Source organism: Coregonus lavaretus, assembly GCF_964263955.1.
Source record: "Coregonus lavaretus genome assembly, chromosome: 23".
NCBI lineage: Eukaryota > Metazoa > Chordata > Actinopteri > Salmoniformes > Salmonidae > Coregonus > Coregonus lavaretus.
Genome location: NC_140010.1, coordinates 30474006 through 30494595, shown reverse-complemented (window position 1 = coordinate 30494595; position 20590 = coordinate 30474006). Strand labels below are relative to the sequence as shown.

The following is a 20590-nucleotide window of genomic DNA, read 5'->3' as shown; positions in this document are numbered from 1 at the left end:
CTGGTTAGGATCCTGTAGTTACATATTTGGGGGAAATACTTTTCAAAGTACACTTGTGGCAGGATGGAGCACAAATTCCAAGTTCATCATCCTGCAAATGAGCTTCAACTCTTAGACTGCTTTATGATAAAAGGTTTTGCAAAAACAGTCGACTTGTAGTGGGGCATCAAAGAAAACTCAACTCCACCACAACACTAGTGCCATTGCTAAAAACTTTTGTTCAACAGAACACCACCACACTATACCCGGCCCCTTCATAAAGTCAACGCAGCTATACAAGTCAGTCGGGAAAAGTACCTCAACAACCACAAGAAAATGCAGGCTATGGGAGAATCCACAATAGTGAAGAACATCGGTTCTGCCCGCCATACCCGGGGCCTCTTATCTGTTGGCGGAGTGGACCGACACATTAGAAGCTGCCATCTTAGGTTAGAGACTTCGCAGAAGGTGGGGGTAGTTATTCGGTGATATTTCATGGGATGCTCGATTATCAATTAACGTAGCTTGGTCGTTAAACAAAACTTAGTGTTATTTGCTATGCGAATACTTTTTTCGTTTATTATCAATGAGTTTTCGTTCTATTATGAAATGTTGAAAGTAGTCACTGTAGTTGCTGGCAACCCGCATTATGCTAACGTTAGTTGACTGATTACAACAATGGAGAGAGAAAGAGAGCAACACGGCCGGGAAAATTTAGGAAAATAATGTCAGCTTGCGTTTACAAATTCAGCAACGCACAATACAGCAGCAGGTGTTTTAAAATCGAAAATCGCTGGCTGAACATAGGCTAACAAGTTGAGAAAGTTCTCCAAAATACTGTAGCTACACGTCTCTTGATAAAACAAGCCCTCTTATCAAACTTTAAAACGCGGAAACAAACTGCATGCTGTTGAACAAAGTGGCATGAAGTAACATTCGCCATCAAAGTAGCTATTAGCACATGATTAGCCTTTGGGCTAGCAGCAAGACAATGAGGGCGATGATAGTGGCCGAATGTTGGCTACAAGCGCAACTTCTCCACTACAAGCAATGGGCCACCTCCAACTAGCTAGCAGCAGGCTAATTAGGCTACATTATTACGCACATTTTGGACGGAAACGCACCACTCACCTCGGGTTATTCCCTTCAAAAATGTTTTTATCTCGAACAATATAAGCTGAAACCCAGTGTTTTGATTATAGCCCATGTATTTTAACAATTATATGGATAGATCAGGGCGAGAAGATAGAAGGCTAACTAAACAGGGATGACCGTCTGGCCTCAAGCAACCCCCTGTCCCTATCCATCGTCCTATAAAAACACAACGGACAGGCTACTGTTCACCCCGTCGTTATCAAGTTAAATCTCATGTGAACGCACTCAATTTATGAAAGGCAAGTTAAACTTTAGTCACAAAATCCGATTGTGTGGTTTGCAGTAACAAATTCCCTATTTGTCATAGTGCATCCAGGGAATCTCCCTCGCGCTAGCAATCTATACTAGGTTACTCACTCATTCATCTCGGCCACTGACTCACCTCTACGTTCGAACCACCTCGTGTCTCACTAGCTAGCTCAACACACAATTAGCTAACACAAGCTAACGAACACCCACCCTTGCAATATTGTATTACAAAAACAAGGTCACAATTCAACATTTTTCTAAATTCAAGTTGTTCACAATTGTCTGTGTTTATTGAGAGAGCTCACCGTCTTGGCTAATATTCTTCACTTGGTGAAAAAACTCAGGACTCACTCTGCTCAGTGCAGCGGGTGGGGAGCTAAACTTGCTAACTGTAGTTAGCATTTTAACATGGTAATTTACGGACGTTCAATGACTTTTGTTCTAAATGAGAGAAAGGGCACACGATTTCCTGCTCAGAATAAGTTTTCTACTTAAAGTTATTTGCTAAATAGACGTCCCAGCTACCAAACCAACTTCCATGGTATATTAAAAGTCGATTGTAAGTGGGATCTAGTTTTCAAACATATTACTGTACATGTCATTGGTTATTTACAAGTAAGAATAACACACAACTAGTTAATGTACCATGTGAACAAACTGTTCTGAGCGAGTATGGAATCCAACCGTTTAAAAAAGCATTGCTCACTTACCCAACAAGCTTGGTTGGTCAGTTCAGGGTTTCGCAAATTAACTCCCGTAGTAGCAATCTCCAGTAAAATCCTTTCTGGTCCGTTTATAAATAAATCAATTCAAGTTATTTTCTAATGTTCCGCGTGTCGTTATCCCTTCCTCGCCGACTCTGCCTCTCTCATTTGTGTTAATTTAACTCAAATCGAGTTTAATCCGATCGATCCCGGCGGTCGCGTTCTCGAGTCCTCTCCTCCAGACATTCGCTCACCTTCTACGGGTAGGGGGCGCGTTCATGGCTCCAATGGATAAACATGCGTGCGCGTGATGACCCTACTGGGCTGTGACGAATGTGCGCTTTATTATTCATTTATTGTAAAATAGTAGACGCGATTAAAGATAGATATTTTCATTTCTTATTTCGGCGTAGGGTTGTAGGAGTTATTCATACATGTAGTGTGGTAATTTTGTAAATCAGTTTCCCTGTGTACAGATGCTAATAAAGCGTGGCAGAACAGAGTTGTGTAACAGATAAATTAATATGACTGTAAGAAAAAAATGTGTTGTGGATTCAAGTTGCTTCTCAAATGATAAATCCTATCACTTTTCATGGGATATTAAAATCTCTAAATAAAATCTTTATTTCAATTTTCTGTTTCAACCTGAAATGATGGACCTGTAAAAGCTCAAAACGAGTTTAAGACAAGTGTTCTCAATTGAAATGGATCTGTACCACATGCAATGAGTGGGTGGTTTTTATTTGTGGTGCATCAGTTCGACCCCGAGAATTAGTTTCATAATTCCATGTCAACTGCAGATTAATAATTATGATCATTAGAGATGGACATCATGCAAATTCACGATTCATATTTACATATTTGCTCTTCTACCGAGGGAGCCTATTATTCTACCTAGTCCCTTGGGCACGCGCATGGCCAACCTGAGACCCTGTCGATTTCAGAGTAGTTTGAGACCTTTTTCACAGTAAAAAGCTAAACATGTGCAACCAATTGCGGTAGAAATATTTCAAGATGAAGAAATAAGTCTTTCACACAATCACACTTTTGTGAAGGTCTCTTCCTTGATGGATTGCACAGTATAGTACAGAAGAATCATCGGGCAAGTAACCCGGATGTCCCTTGCGCGGCCATTCATTTGCTTATCATAACGACCTGCCCCACAAGAGTAGTGTATTTGAAGGCGCATGCACTCCCTTTTTGTATGTCCAATGTCCTCTCAAATCCACTGTATATCTTACTTATGCTTGTAAATATTCCAATGGATTACTTATACATTTAGCAGTTTTTTGCACAGCATTTAATAGTTTGTCTTTAAAAATACATGTAGTTTGTGCTTGTGGGTATAATTTGCCTGTGAGAAGGCCATCTTGATTTCACATCTACTGTGAAGGTCACTACTCTAATTGCATTCACTAAAATCAAACTTTCATTTTCGAAATGGTTAATAAAATTCATGCAGGCATACTACCTCTACCGTTTCAGATGGTTCACTAATCTGTTCAATTTCAAGTTACATCCAAATGTTGGGGGATAGAATAGGGATGAGTAAAAAAAAATATCTCATGAACTGTCTCTATTGCTGACTGCAATCCATTCCCACCTGAAACTAATTTGCTGTACTGTAGGCCTATTTGAGAAGCATGTGGCGCAGTGTTACAGTGGGGATTTTATTTTATTTTATTCAGCCACCAATTGTGCAAGTTCTCCCACTTAAAAAGATGAGAGAGGCCTGTCATTTTCATCATAGGTACACGTCAACTATGACAGACAAATTGAGATTTTTTTTCTCCAGAAAATCACATTGTAGGATTTTTATTGAATTTATTTGCAAATTATGGTGGAAAATAAGTATTTGGTCACCTACAAACAAGCAAGATTTCTGGCTCTCACAGACCTGTAACTTCTTCTTTAAGAGGCTCCTCTGTCCTCCACTCGTTACCTGTATTAATGGCACCTGTTTGAACTTGTTATCAGTATAAAATACACCTGTCCACAACCTCAAACAGTCACACTCCAAACTCCACTATGGCCAAGACCAAAGAGCTGTCAAAGGACACCAGAAAGGTGCAGTGATCATTTGGGAATGAAGCCTGCAATTCCAAGGTGCAGTGATCATTTGGGAATGAAGCCTGCAATTCCAAAACTCCACACAGCTCTGAGGACAAGCATGCTTTGTGTTTCACTTTATATATTGATAGATCAGAGCTACAATACAGTATGGATACATATATAATTGTTTCATTCATATAGCAACAGACACACAGAAAATAACTATAGACAGACCAGAGGCAAAATATCACTTCTAAAAAGTAAATTACAAAAAGAAAATTTTAAACATAGCAATTTTCCCCCCACATGACAATAAAATATTTCAGTTTAGAATGTTTTATTATAGTTTGTGATATCATTTTTTCATTTTTAAGAAGAACCAACACAGCAAATAACGTCTAGGGGGTCACATAGATACTCCAGGTTTGGCTTTTCCCGCGCCCCTCTGACGACAGACGAGATGTTCTCCATAATATCTACTAACCGAACGCACTGCCAAAGAAAGCAAGGCTGTACACAGCCACTCACACACACCTACAGGAAAACGCTGCTCTGCACCGCCGCTCCACAGTGGACTGAATGAAAAACAAATTCCTGAAGAGAAAATATATATATATATATATATATATATATATGCAGGCTTGTATGTATAAATAGACATACACAGGTTGTGTGTGCGTGTTTGTTTGTGTGTGTGTGTAAGTATACATGTATGCATTTAAGCATGCATGTACTTTCTAAATATGTGCATGTATACATTTAGAGTATGCAATGTGTGTTTTATGTAATAATGTGTCTATAAGCATGTATGCATGTATAAGAATATGCAAAATGTAGTTACTGGAATGATTCCTTCGCAACCTGATTATGTTTTTCTCATATTTTCTTCTGCTGTCCCAATCTTTCCGTTAAGGCAAACAGCTGCGATCTCTTTCCCGAGCAGAGGTGATCAAATTCTGGGGTTTGTGGTTATTGAACACAGGTAAACACAAAATGTTGGCATTAAAATAGATAGATGCAGAATATTGAGCCAAAGTTTCTATACACAGTCATTGTAGATCTAGGGCACAGAGATAGAGAGGAGGAAGGCAGGTGGCAGGACAAACAAAGTCAATTACGTAAAATATCTTAAAATTGTGTCAAAGCAGTTTTTTTTTAGCAATACTGTTGCAGTTTCAAGCTCTATTCGTACAGTATAGATTTCCCCAACAAATTCATCAAAGAATTCTAGCTTGGTCAACACACACCAAAGTAAGAAAGGATAACTATAACTATATATACAGAATGTGACTGATAAATACAGAATGAAAACAGTCCTGCTTTTTATCTATTTTCTTCTTTTAACTTCACTTTAGACATGGCCGTTGCTTCTCTTTTATTTCAAACTTCGAGTTCACCCCACTTTCCCAAAGCTTTCTTTCTCCCACATGAAACCGATTAAAATACTATCGATGACCAACCTTGTAGTGTTAAATACAATTAAGCTTTTAAGTCAAAAGGGCACAAAGAGAAAAAAAACAAAATCCTTACTTGGGAGTAAAAAAAAACAAGAGACATGATCCACAACTGGCTGACAGATGTACAGATAGATATGATGAGTCCCGGTCCTAAAGCATCCTGCCTGTTTTACCACAATAGTAACAACCTATCAATCTACAACCAAGACAGGCTCCAATGCTCTTATACAGGGGAGCGTTTTGCCCCAGGACCGGGGTACTTTAACGTGTTTTGCTTGGTATTTTTGACTGACAGCCACCTAGTGTAAGATTAGACTCTCTGTTGGCAAGGCTGTGGGGAGGGAGGGGTTAAGAAAATGTTAGTGAGCCCGACCAGTCCAGTAGAAACGCAAGGGGCGGGGCAAGGTGGGGTGGTTGGGAGGGGTATGAGACATGGGGGCGAGGGGTGTTCAGCAGCATCCCCCCCCGGCCTGTTGACCCCCCTGGCTACCAGAGAGATTGGAGTTGGTGGCAGCGTGCTGGGGCCCGATCTTAATGCCGTTAGCCTGCCGAGACAAAACCACAACACAATGCAACCGGTTAGTGGATTCAGGCAGTCAGGAAAATGGAACGTGATGGTGGTCAGGTGTGATTTGATGATTGTGTTTTTATGGGGTGGATGAAATGGACATCATAACAACCAATATCAATGGTGGCAAATTCTCTTTGGCTCACAGTCCTTTGTACACATCATCTCTCCCACACAAACACACACTAACGTACACAGGCACACTCAGCAGCAGCAAGCAGCACTTTCATCCATCGCACTGCTTTCATCTCCCCAGCCCTTCAGTGGCTGAAGAGAGCGCAGAACGGCTGAAAGGCGGCACTCCATTGTGAGCCTGGGCCGCTGTGACTTTCAGCAGTAGTAGTAGCTCTTAAGGAAACTCTGCATCGCTCTAAATCAGATTTATAGTGTTAAGGGAAGAGGAGGAGGAGGAGGGGGTTCCTCACTACGTTTGCCAGTGAGCGTGGGGGATTCTAGCCAGGGCTTCCCCCTTCGTCAGTCAGCTGATGCGGTTTGGACCGTGTGCCTGGCCTCGCTTTTTCTCTCTCCCCTCTTTCTTTTTTGTACTCTTTCCTACTACTCTAATAAAAAGCATACCCAATGGCTGCTCAGGGGCTCGCCTCCTTCAGGCTGGCTGTAACCTTGTGGGATGTGAGGAATTTATGCGCTGGCCAGTTGCCAGGGCTAGTGGAGAGAGGGAAGGAGGGAGAGGAGAAGGGAGAAACGGTGGAAGTTTTGCTTGGCTCGGCAGACTGGAACCTGCTCCGCTTCTTCTCTCCCTCCTTTAGAGAGCGATGGAGTGTGGGCTGCTGCAAATAAGCCGAGGCGGAGACGCTGCCTCCAAAATATGAAGTGCAGAGAAGGACGCATCGTCTCTCAGAACTATGTGGCTACGTAATAGGGTTAGCTAGCTAACACAATGGCGTTCTGGCCTTCAAAATGACCTTTGTTAGATAGGACTATATCCAATGGCTGTTCTGTCAAGGTTTTATCCTTATTTACTCCTCTTCACTCTGTTTATGACGTGGGCTTAGGCCACTACGAAGGGAGCAAGGGCGTTTGACCACTTGGCCATACCTCAGTTGATGACTTATAACGAAAAAGTCAAGATATGTCAAAAAGATGGTATTTGTCAAAGCTGCAGTATACAAAATGGACACCAAATGTGTTTCTCTCATGTCAAATTACCTCATTGTTGATGTCGAAGACACCCTCCTGAATCTTCTCGTATATCTCCTTCGCTGTGTTGATGAATGCCTGAAAAGAAGAAAGACATAGACTAATTAGTACAGGATCAGAGCTAAAATCCACACAACCTAGACGTGACAGTTATAATAGATTATAAAAATCGGCAAGCCTGCCAGATATCAAGCCTCGGACCAATCAAACCAATATATGTGGGTCTCGTTGACTGAATAAGCCCTAAAGAGTGGGATATACAGGAGTTTAGGATGAGTAGCATTAGCTCATGAGGCTCTGGCTTGTTGCCACAGAAAATAAATCTACAGCGCTCCGCTGTACAAACGACGCGAGCAGACGTATAAACAGAGATGATCAGTTTCTTTCGGTTGTACAGTACAAACATTTGAAGACCATTGAATTGGGAGTTTTAGCCTTAGTTTTAGCCTGAATTTACACCCCAGTTTAGGCCGTATAATCATAACCTTATGTACACCTCAAAAACGAGTCTAGGGCAGGGCCCTCCTCTACAGTAAATGCTGACTGAAATTCATATTTTTAGCACGGAATGAGGCCTGCTGCAGAATCTGAAAACAAATGTCCACCTCAGCTCAGGAGACCCCGACCTGGTCCTGTCTCTACCCTCCCTGCCTCTTCACGCATTAATATGTTAAACAGCAACAGATGTGTTTCCCTCCGCCTGAGGCAGAGCGCCCCCACCTGGCCATAGAGGCCCAGGGCATAACCCAGGGACCCAGCATTAGCCTCAGCACAGGCAGAGAGCACATCTCTCTTCATATAGTGCTTACTGTAGGAGCACAGGGTCAATGAAATATAAAGAATGTCCACCCACCCACCATACCGTCTAAAAGATGAGGCCTGATTGGCTTTCGGCTGTCGCGGAGGACAGGGGAGGGGACGTTATGAATATGGATGAGCTATAAGTGGGCGATGTACACGTCACGTCGCAGTGAGGGAGAGGGGGAAGGAGATGGAGGAGGAGAGGTATCGGGAGGATTCAGGGGACACTAATGAGACAAATTAATCATACCAGGGGTTTCTGCAGGGGGAGGGGGTTTCCATAAACCAGTCTCTCCATGCCTTAAATCCTCAGAAATAGAGCCTGGCTACCCAGCACACTGGAGAACAGACATGCATGTGTGCATTGGAGTGTGTGTGTGTGTGTATATTTGTCAGAGCAAGAAAGGGGGGTATATTAATAGGCAAACGTGTGAGTGTGAGAAAATGATGTTGACATAACACACACACAATAAATAGCACAGTGTGAGCAAGAGGTACCTCTTCTACGTTGGATGCAGTCTTGGCGGAGGTCTCCATGAAGATGAGGCCGTGCTCTCTGGCAAAGGCCTCTCCCTCCTCCTTCTTCACCTCTCTCCTGGACTCCAGGTCACTATGTGAACAAAAAACCCACAGTTGATATACACAGTACCATAGCCCTGTGTTACGCTAGTATGGTCTTGTGTTTTGCACCAAATTATCTGTTAATTCATTCTGTCACTTTTGCCAGTTAGGAGATATGTCATCTAACTAGAGGAGACAAGAGCACACACAGGGACCAGGGGCTGTGAAACTGGGTGGGTGCATCTCAATTGTCAAAAATGACTTCCGCTCCCTTTTTCCTTTCCTTCATCAGCAATTGTATCATAAAATTGACCTGGTGAAAGCAAATTACACACTCAAGCATCCACCATTTTGATTTTACATAACCTACACTTTCAGATATATTGATGAAGAAGAGGAAATGACAAAAGGGTGCCATTTCAGACCTTTGAGGCGCACCCAGTTTAGTAACACGTTTAGTAGCCATGACAACCATGACAGGGTTGTTTGGTAACCATGAGTGACAAGGAGATGAATCTGACCTCTTGTTCCCAATGAGCATGATGACCATGTTGGAGTTGGAATGTTGGCGAGCGTCCTCTAACCACGTTGTCAAGTGGTTGAAGGTGTCCCTTCTGTAAAACAGGAACAGACGAGCAACATTGAGCATAAGAACACAATACATTGTCCTTTCCTAGTAAACTAACGTAATTCATTAGGTGAATGTAGGTCCCTTCCGTAACAACAAAATTTGACCTACATGAGCAAAATAAGGACATTGGGTGGGAGACATTGCATTCAATGAAATCCCAAATGTATTATACAAACATCAATCTCAGTCGCTCGAACTATGGTTAAACTGAATTAGCTGGATAAGAGATTACCTTTCCTCCTACACAAAAGCATTAAAAATCCATTATTTGTTAAGAGCAACAGTCGTGACCTGAACCGTAGGGTAGGACCTTGGGTGAGGAAAGTTGACTTAGTTGCCAAAGTAGCCCTAGTGTTTATATAGAATGATAAGGCCTGGGGAGAAAATGGCTACCAGACTGACCTTGTGATGTCGTACACTAGCAGGGCACCGGCTGCCCCTCTGTAGTAGGACCGGGTGATTGAGCGGAAGGATTCTTGGCCGGCCTGAGAAACACACACACACAATTAGCACCAAAGACAAACAGACATAGTACACACACACAGATGCTCAGTTAAAACAAAGACAAACCTCAGCACAGAAGCATAGCAACCTATAGTTAAAGGGTACAAAGAAGAGCCAGCAGTACTACAAAACAGTAGTAGCAGTAGTAGTAGGGTTAGGCTATTTTACGATTGCATCGTCTATCGACGATTGTTTGACAGCCATCGTCGATGGTGACGACATCGTGATGTCACAAACGATGGTTTAGCATATTTGAATGAGACTGCACCTCCGGAGTCTGGCAGCGCACTACAACGCAGCGCAGTGAGCACACAGCAGGGCAAAACAGTAGTAGTAAGCTGAATATAGTATCAACTCTTAAAGGAGTCTTACTCTAAGTGCTCAAGGGTACGTTGGGACAGACCAAATGCTGTTCATACCAATACAGTGTCTGGTATACCGTATTAGTAGGGTCAGGGTTTTTTTTATGAGCCCAAGTCCTGAAAAACTCCTGGAACTAGCAATGTTTTACTCATTCATGACCTGCCTAGTGCCTACCCCACTCCTCCAGTCCAGGTTTCCCAGTGCCTTTCCCTAATCTATACACATTCCTAACACCATAGAAATTCCCAACTAGAGAGCCATTACTCCAAAACCAAGCTTCCTGGTTTTCCCTCTGCAGCTTGGCAGAGCACAGGCAAGCCCCTGTCACTGTGTACAAAAGGCTCCTCTCTTTCTCTGCATCCCTGACTGACTGACTCCTCACAAACAAGGGGCCTACTGTGTTCCACACAGCCCATAATATAACATTCTACCACTTTGGCCAATCACAACTCCCCATTCTCTCGCTCTCCACAGTCAGTGTTGGTTTGTATAGCAGGCAGGCAGACCAGATCTGTCGATAGATACTATTGTCATTGTGTTATAAGATGGCTTCCCTCTTCCCTGGCTAACGGCTGAGGACTATTGAGCCTTGATTCTGTTCTCCTCTGGCCTAGCAGCAGGTGAGTGCGAGCCAGGCAGCTAACGCTCTAGCACATTTGAATTCAATAAGGCCCAGTCAGTCCCTCAGTTAGTCCGTGGCAACAGTCCCCCGAGGCAGCTGCTAACATTGGAGCTAATGGAGGCCATTGTGAATAAATGATGAATGACACTTTTATGCCTGCCATCTGCCAGAGCTCAAAGGTTACAGGAAGGCCAGAAATGCAGATTTGGGCTATTACATCACCCCCAGGGCAGGCAGTGCCTCCCGGCTCCTCCTCCAGTGCTCACACACACGGACACCCACACACTGATAAGGCTACACGGCCAGTACACACACCCTGTGTTTGATTGTGACTGTCTTCTAATGGAAGGGATATTCATAGTGGTGTGTTGAAAATACCCATAAGATTTTATTAGGTTGATAACCAAAGTTCGCAATCAAAGGTTGTCGTTTTTATCTCCAGATATTACATTTACGTCATTTAGCAGACGCTCTTATCCTGTGTGACTTACAGGAGCAATTAGGGTTGTGTGCCTTTCTCAAGGGCACATCGGAAGATTTTTCACCTGGTCGGCTCGGTGATTCGAACCAGCGACCTTTCAGTTACTAACCGCTTGCTAGGCTACCTACCGCCCCATCTCTCTCCGCATCTATTTCTGCTGAATTCCAGCCTTACCCTTTACATCAACCAAAATGCACCCAAGTTACCATGTGGCCTAGTAAGCACACAGCAGCAGCAGGCTCTACATCTGTGGCCCAGAAGGCCTTTCTAGGGCCTAGGACCACCACCACCATCAGCTTTACTGCTGTGGATTCTATTCGTATTTGTAGGGCTGTGTCTCCCCCTACAGGCCAATAGTCATACTACTCCTACACCAGATAATCTCCTGTTGCGTTCATATTTTCTCAGCACTGCACAGGGAATCACCAGAAGGCCACAATGGGAAATCTTAATTATCACTTCACACTTCAACCTTCACTTCTAAAACACAAGTCAAATTCAAAATAGAAAACTTCTCACAAGGACAAAGCTGAGAGATTATTTGAAAAGAGGGTGAAACGTGTGAACAGCGAACTGACATGCTGTTGTGTAGGCGCTGTCATTATTTTCCTTTGCAACATGTCCATGCTGACACACGTGCTGAACGAAATGTTCACTGCATGTCAAAGGGGGAAAAAATAGCTAGTCCTGCTGTACAAGAGTCCATTAGGGAGATACACCATATTGGATCTAATATTTAAGACTATTTAAATGCTGTGTGTGTTTAAGACTTCAAAGAAAATACAACTTATTAGACTTGTTGGGTTAAATTGGGTGAATTACACACTGTGAGTGGGTGCCACTGGCATCATACGATATAGATGCGATCATCACTACGTGGAAAATATTTTTATCACTTTGAAAAACAGTATTCATACATTAATGATTACGGTTTACTCCTGATAAGTGCAATTCAGATAAATTCAAGTTCCATTTAATTGAATCGGGACAGTATAATACTAGATACATTTAGGGTGTCCAATAAAAAAAAACAATTTTGACCAATGGGTAAAATAATATGTTAATTGTGTAGACACTCCTCTAAGAAAACCAGTAGTCCAAACCTCAATCTCTATCATAATCCGTTCAACATTTTTAGTGTTTATCCTTGTAGGATGGCCAAGATTAGGGTGACAAAAAAAGTGGTCAGAAACCATGAAAATAGCATTGCGTCAGCTAGACTGGATGCTGTGAGAGAGTTAAGGCTACCTGAGAGGCTCACCGTTGGACTCGTCATCTTTCTTCTCCAAATCCGGAGGACATAAAACAATAGAGGTAAGATTGATATCGATTTTGAGACATTACATATTTTAGTATACGCTTTTCATTAATGCGAAATTCCTGTTATTGTTCGAAAATGTCTCACAAAAACAAGCGTATGTCTGAAATGTCAACGGACCACTGAGCGTAACTTGTTTTTATTTATTTTCAAAGCCTTTTACAAATAATTCCACTCATGTCATGTAATTTTTGCGACCCGCGGAAACAACTTTGCAGACGACCACCACATGTAAAAATCCTCAAAAGTCGCAGCGAGAAAGCGGCACCGCTCTGTCAACAGAGCTTGTGCTTATTATCGGATGTAGTATTAGGTTACAAAATCAGACGTTTTGGATATAATGTTAATTCATCATATATGAATCACAGTTGTCTTAGTAAATGTGTTTATAACATAAGGAAGTGAAATGACCAAAGCGTGTTTTCAGCCACTCTGGGCAGGACATTAATACATTTTACTTAATCGTTCCGGATAACAGGATGCTATCACAAACAGTCCCAAGGCGTTGCACAACGTCAATTTCAGTTGCACAACGTTTTGAAATATTGTGCTACACTGTGCCCTAATGAATACCACCAAGGAGTCGCCTGTATTCAGGTAAAATCACATCTGTTCATGTGGTACAGGGCAGGTATCTTACCGTGTCCCAGATCTGCAGCTTGATCTGTTTACCGTCTATAGTGATCATCCTCGCCCCAAACTCCACACCTGGGAAAGACACCCACCACCACCAGGTTAAACTGTCAGTCTACAACTCCTGCTGAAAACACTGAGTTGGTCCAGGAGTTTTTCATGACCACGTGATCTGACCAGAAAAAAAAACATGGGCCCTAGTTCTAGGCTAGTGTTTAATGGTCAGGTCATTTGGTCAGGGAAAAGACCTGGTCTTAATCATAAGCTAGCTACCTGCTTCCACCACAAATACGCCCTAGCTAAAAGCCAAATGGTGTATAATGGTTACAGCTGAGATGGTCTCATCTACTACACTGTCAGACACTGGCCAAACCGGTACACATGAAATCATTAAAATGCTAATACATCCAGCTCTCTCCTAATGCCAACACATCTCCCTCATCTTCACAGGTTAGACCAGAGGCGAGGGATGAAAATCCTTTAGAAATGAATGAATACGATGAGGGGATCTGAGCCGAATGATGAGATGATTTAACTGAGGTCCCTCCAGTACAGCTAGGCAGTGCGGATATATAATATAATATAATAATATAATAATAATAATAACATAATATAATATATGCAGGATGCAGGATACATTTCAATCACAGTCGGTCGTTAAACCTTATAATGAATAATGACGTGTGATATAGAGGAGCCTTACCGATAGTGAGGTCGTGCACCGGCTGAAACCGCTTGTCTGTGAACTGTAATAATAGGCATGATTTCCCCACACCTGCAAAACAAAACAACATGCGCATTTAAAAACAGAGGAACAAATAGTCACTCCGTCTGCATAGGGGCAATTCCACAGTAAGGAAATTATGCTGACACTCAGATTTTTCACTTATACATTTCAAAGTTTAACAAACCATACAACTCTATGCGCAAGGATTACTTTTAACAATTCAGACAGAACATTTGACAAAAACACATTTATTGGAATTACAGTGAAGATGCAAAGTTTGATAACAAAATGACAGTTTAATCTGTTAGCAAACGTTGCATCTGCACTGTTCTTCCAAGTAAATGTGTTTTAGCCAAATTTTCTGTGTAAATTGTTAAAAGTATTCCTTGTTGGATGGTTTGTTAAACGTTGAAATCAATGGATTTTGTTTGGCACACATTTTAAAGTGAAAAATCTGAGTCTCAGCGTAATTCCATTACTGTGGAATTGCCCACGACTAACATTGGCAAGTCACACACACACGCTTTGTAAAACCAACCACGCTAGTCGGCTGAACCTATGCCAAAACTCTGGTATTTTTCATCATATAGCTTGTCCTCCATCTTCTTTTTAAATAGTGAGCCAACATGTTTTCAGCACTTATTTCCATGACTGATCAAAACTCATTTTCTCATGCTCTCTCGTCTCTCTGCAGCAGACATATAAGTGAGCAATACGTTTGGAATATCAAATCGCAATACATATAGAATCGTGAGATTTGCAATACATATCATAGCGGCAGCTAAGTATCATGATAATATCGTATTGTGAAGTCCCTGGCAATTTCCAGCATCTGGTCTCACGCACATGAAAGTCACTGAATCTCAGTCTTTAATATGATGTTAGACATCAGAGTAATAGAAAGAGAGAGTAAAATGTCAGACTGTATCAGGCCCTACACCCACACAATGGTAGAAAAGCTCAGTCAGTCCTGCTGGAGCCTTCGCTCTAGTTAGCATATCAAGATGCTTCTGGCAGGTGGCTGGTCAAACAAGTAGAATTCTGATTATCATGCATTTCTGGAGTAGGTAGAGGATGCTTTAAACCACAGATTCAGGGTCAGATATTGTTACATCCCCTCAATGGTTCAGTTTGGGAGTGGGATAGTGTTATCTGATCTTAGATCTGTGGTTAAGAAGAGTGATTTCTTTCAAGATAGTTTCTTCAGAAGGACCTATATTAGAGGCCATGTCAACATGATGAGGACACTCCTGATAGGGCCGGCTATGTTATCCATAATGTCAAATGCCATGACTCATGAGGTTGTTTGGTGTGATGAAACCAAGATACTCCTAGGTAGCACAGACTATAATGACTGCAAAAATGTGCCTAATGATTGGTAGCCAAATCAATTCTTTGTAGACTCAGGCCTAAAAATAATGTGTGATGTGCTCCTGTGTGAGAGAAAATAATCAAATGTGACCGTGAAACACACCGCCATACAGTGGAGGAGGGACCTGTGAAAAGCTGTGTGCAGCACCACATGGTTACAATGCAAACAAGTAGAGCCGGGACGATACCGGTATCGCGATACTCGTTAGTATTGTGGAAAAGGAAACGCAGCACGAAGCGGGTTTAACTTCTGTAGGAAAACAGCCCTAATGTTGGAAACAAACATCATTATGTTGTCATCCAGAGTCATATTTATTTATTTTCCAAGCTATAGCACACAATATTTTACATACAGCAGGTTTTTGAAGGACCAAAGAGTTTTGTCTGCTTAGTGTTTTCATTTTTGCAATGGAAAAAATATTGAGATGATACTGGTATCGTCAAAGCCCTACAAACAGGTGAAACCTTCAGGACACCAGAGAAGGCTTTCATTAGTGTTTCTATGGGTTACCACCGCCGTTGCTAAGCAGGGGAGCCAGGGTGATGGAAGACATCATGAGAAGGATGTACAGAAACAACAAAGCAAAGTCACCATTACACAACATTACCATGCACCTGCTAGCCAATCAGCCTCTAGCTCTGAATAGATGTGTGCATCTGGTTCTTTAGTGGTCAGGTCATTATCGTCAAACAAACAGTGGTACTGCTAGTTCAATTAGACAGGCCTGCCAAATCAAAGATTAGCCTAAGCAACCTGTAGGCTAATTGCTATGGTGAAAATAATGAGATGAGCATACCATACTTTGAAGTGTGATTCTATCTAGTGTTCTGTGGTGCATATGGTTCTTTGAAAACAGCTGTTGCTTTTTAATGATATGCCAAAAAGCTTTTCATTGTACTGTGTACCATGTGTATTCTGTGCATATGACAAATAAAACTTCACTCATTGAAATTCTGCATTTGATTTGGGACTGGTGTGAAAATAAACAAAGTTGTCATTTAATCCATTGTGAAAACGCTAGGTTATGGAGGCTGAGAAAAACACCCATCCTTTTGGACAGGTGGGGATTCTCCACAATCACCTCATCTAGCCTAGTAACCAACAGGATATATCTAACAGCTCCATCAGCTGGGATAGCCATACCTAAACTGCAGTCATGTAGAATGGGAGTGAGCAATTTGATAGCTTGGGTTGCAGGTGCTCACATGATGGCCCACAGTGAAGCCAGGGGATGACACAGGTCTGTGGTGTTACAACTGGACAAGTCTGTTTACTGCTAGGCTTAGTATCAGAGGCAGAGAGGACAACAGGAGTGATATCTGCTCCCAGTATGCTCCGTCTTTCATGCCTGCGTTCAGAGAGGGAAAACTCTAATTTATAGATGTTTAATGATTGTCTTTCTACTAATTAGCTAGATGCTGAGGTCTAGGCGTAAAATGATTTTTGGACAGAAAGGGACATGGGCCTAGGCTACTTAAATGTGTACAGAGCATAGAGCTGGGACGATAAACTGAAAGATATTGACACCAACCATACCGATCACTTATCGCAGACATTTTGCTGATATCGTTCATGACGATAAGTACCCTATCCTAGGGAAATGTGAAGTTTGAAATTAAATAAGTTTGCTAATATGGGTGATTGTTAATGGGACCATTGATGGCTACAACCATCAAACCAGTAGTAATAGTTTAAGGGCTATTTTTTTTTTTACTGTGGTTCACATTGTTATTACATTTACGTCATTTAGCAGACGCTCTTATCCAGAGCGACTTACAGTTAGTGAGTGCATACATTTTTTTTTTTTATACTGGAATCGAACCCACAACCCTGGCCTTGCAAATGCCATGCTCTACCAACTGAGCTACATCCCTGCCGGCCATTCCCACCCCTACCCTGGACGACGCTGGGCCAATTGTGCGCCACCCCACGGGTCTCCCGGTCGCGGCCGGCTACGACAGAGCCTGGATTCGAACCAGGATCCTGTGCATTAATATGGAGTTGCCCCCCCCCCCTTTGCTGCTATAACAGCCTCCACTCTTCTGGGAAGGCTTTCCACTAGATGTTGGAACATTGCTGCGGGGACTTCAGCCACAAGAGCATTAGTGAGGTCGGGCACTGATGTTGGGCGATTAGGCCTGGCTCGCAGTCGGCGTTCCAATTCATCCCAAATGTGTTCGATGGGGTTGAGGTCAGGGCTATGTGCAGGCCAGTCAACACCGATCTCGACAAACCATTTCTGTACGGACCTCGCTTTGTGCACTGGGGCATTGTCATGCTGAAACAGGAAAGGGCCTTCTCCAAACTGTTGGAAGCACAGAATTGTCTAGAATTTCATTGTAGGCTGTAGCGTTAAGATTTCCCTTCACTGGAACTAAGGGGCCTAGCCCAAACCATGAAAAACAGCCACAGACCATTATTCCTCCTCCACCAAACTTTACAGTTGGCACTATGCATTCGGGAAGGTAGCATTCTCCTGGCATACGCCAAACCCAGATTCGACCGTCGTACTGCTAGATGGTGAAGCGTGATTCATCACTCCAGAGTACGCGTTTCCACTGCTCAAGAGACCAATGGCGGCAAGCTTTACACCACTCCAGCCGACGCTTGGCATTACGCATGGTGATCTTAAGCTTGTGTGCGGCTGCTCGGCCATGGAAACCCATTTCATGAAGCTCCCGACGAACAGTTATTGTGCTGACGTTGCTTCCAGAGGCAGTTTGGAACTCTGTAGTGAGTGTTGCACCAAGGACAGACTATTTTTACGTGCTACGAGCTTCAGCGGGCCCGTTTGAGGCTGAGCTGTTGCAATAGTATTTCTAAGTAGGGCTGGGATTTTTTTCTTCCTGTGAACTAAAAACTCATGGCCCTAGTTTCTGGTCAGGAAACTCTAGTAATGAGTAATTACACAAATAAACTTAAGGAGTAGGCCTAACTCTTTATTTATTGCCTTACCTCCATAACTTGCTACATTTGCACACACTGTATATATATTTTCTGTGGTATTTTTGACTTTATGTTTTGTTTTACCCCATATGTAACTCTGTGTTGTTGTTTTTAAATCGCACTGCTTTGCTTTATCTTGGCCAGGTCGCAGTTGTAAATGAGAACTTGTTCTCAACTGGCTTACCTGGTTAAATAAAGGTTAAATAAAAAAATTAAACACTCTCCTGGATGTAGGCAAGTCTGGAAAATAATGCACTGACAGATCTGTACTACTCCCAAACGCTAACCGCTGAGTTTTGGGTTGGTAATGGCGTCTCTGGTATTGAAACAAGCATCATATGATATGCTGTCAACAAATACTTCAAGTCGAATTCTGCCCTTTCATCTTAGAGAAATGCAGGGGCTCGTGCTGCTAAATATGTTTTTGGCTTTCCTGTGTGTAGGATACACTTCACTTCACTGATACTTTTAAACAGAGTAAATCAGTAAGTTGTTACTTTTAAAGGCCTCATACACCCTTGAATGTACAGGCCTTTGTGATCAATCACTGAAGTGATGGAAGTCTTAGCATCACTCTCTGTGGACTTGAGATACTAACCAGGTTACAGGTACACTTCATGTCAGGTGGACCAGCGACATGTGTTTATTTCTCTGCGTCATCATACACTGACATTCTCTCTAGTCAGAGATAGTTAAAGGTAACCTATCTCAGTATCTCTTTTGCACTGGGAAAAATGCAGAGCTAATAGGCTATTTCAACAAGGATCCAGGTTGAGCTGTTAAGCAAAATATGTATAATAACACTGATCTAACCAAATAAGATGATGAAGCACACAGCTAGTTGCACTGTTTTTGATAAACAAGTACCTACGTTGAGTGCTTCTAACAACCTACAGGAAGTTATCTGGCAAATATATATAGGCTTGCTTTGGCAGCATCCACGATATTTCCTCGGTTACTGTTCTAGGCCCTCATATAGCAACAACAAATGACAGCAAACTGCGTAACATTATTGACGCAACACCCGTGTAAGAGTACATTATCTCAGTTAAACACGACCATGAAAGCCTAGACCGCTACAGTAAAACCCTAGCCATGGAGGCGGCCGTAGGCAACCGTACCAAAACTCTGTAAAACTCAATTTCGAGGGAGAGGACTTGACGCTTGTGGCCTTGCTTTGTGGCTCAGTTACAAGCTCGCAAAAAAACAGAAAGCCCAAAACATTGATGTGAATGAGTCCAAAGGGGCTGACATGGTCTGTGCAAGCACCCATGTTGTGGAGGGGTGTCAAATTAGATAACGGTTATTGATGTCGCTGTAAACAGCTAACGTTAGCTACAGTAGCTAGCTAGCTAACCAACCAACGACGTTAGCCTAGTACGGTAGCATAACACCACTCTCACAACGCACAGCGGAAAGACAGTAGGCCGTCAGCTTGTTGGATGTGATGTCAACAGTTGCTAAATTAGCACACTAGCTGACCACAAATTGTGCAAATAATGTTTTCTATTTCACGTTAAAGACAAGCGAATGGCATACTATTAACGATGTTAGCAAGCGATAAATAGATATGTCATCCCAACCCTTGCGTCTCCGCTTTTACCACGTCACTGGACTCTCCACCACTGCGGAAATAAAAGATAGCTGCTAGCTCCGTTAGCAATCTTTGCTACCAGTGACTACTTACCCGTATCTCCGATAATGATGTATTTGAAGAGGTACGCATATGCCATGGCCACTGGGTCCTGTGTCAACCTGCCTCGGCCGTTTACTGTGGCTTCGCTACTTGAAACTGTATGAAAATTGTATCGGTAATCGTTAGCGTTTTGCCTTGCTAGTCTTCGTTCTATCTTCGATGGGAAGGAACAATAAACACCTCCGAGCTTCGGCTGACGACGTCATATGTTCCGCCCTCGCCACGCACGCTAAAAAAAAATAGATTATTCTGCCCCCGGAAGTCCGTCAACTTGCCCCCACCACCCAGTTCTTCTTCTTCTTCTGAGGTATAATGGCGTTACCCTAACCATTTGCTACTAACAGTTTTTATTAAATATTATGTCACTTAGAATACTCCTCTTTTTATCTCAATCTACTGAATTTAACAATTTGTAAGACATATCAACAATTTGCATATGATATAGGCTAGCTATTATACATTTACATTTACATTTACGTCATTTAGCAGACGCTCTTATCCAGAGCGACTTACAAATTGGTGCATTCACCTTATAGCCAGTGGGATAACCACTTTACAATATGTATTTTTTTTTTTTTTTGGGGGGGGGTGGGGTAAGAGGATTACTTTATCC

The 20590-nt window shown here is 42.5% G+C and overlaps 2 protein-coding genes across 2 annotated transcripts in view; both read right to left on the bottom strand.

The window, feature by feature from the left end:
• The window catches only part of chd7 (chromodomain helicase DNA binding protein 7), an 84324-nt gene extending 81978 nt beyond the window's left edge, over window positions 1-2346 (bottom strand). The window contains exon 1 of the mRNA XM_084139855.1: window positions 2094-2346. The gene's annotated coding sequence lies outside the window, so the exon portion shown is untranslated. The remainder of the gene's footprint in view (window positions 1-2093) is intronic.
• A 3154-nt stretch (window positions 2347-5500) lies between these two features.
• Window positions 5501-20169, bottom strand: LOC311098937 (ras-related protein Rab-2A-like). The gene is made up of 8 exons (XM_084139491.1): window positions 19969-20169; window positions 13940-14011; window positions 13244-13311; window positions 9718-9800; window positions 9206-9298; window positions 8622-8733; window positions 7332-7400; window positions 5501-6141 (listed from the first exon to the last, which is right to left on the bottom strand). Exons 1-8 carry the CDS (start codon window positions 20012-20014, stop codon window positions 6046-6048), a joined length of 639 nt encoding a protein of 212 aa, XP_083995617.1. The 5' UTR covers window positions 20015-20169; the 3' UTR covers window positions 5501-6045.
• Between the last annotated feature and the right edge of the window lie 421 nt (window positions 20170-20590).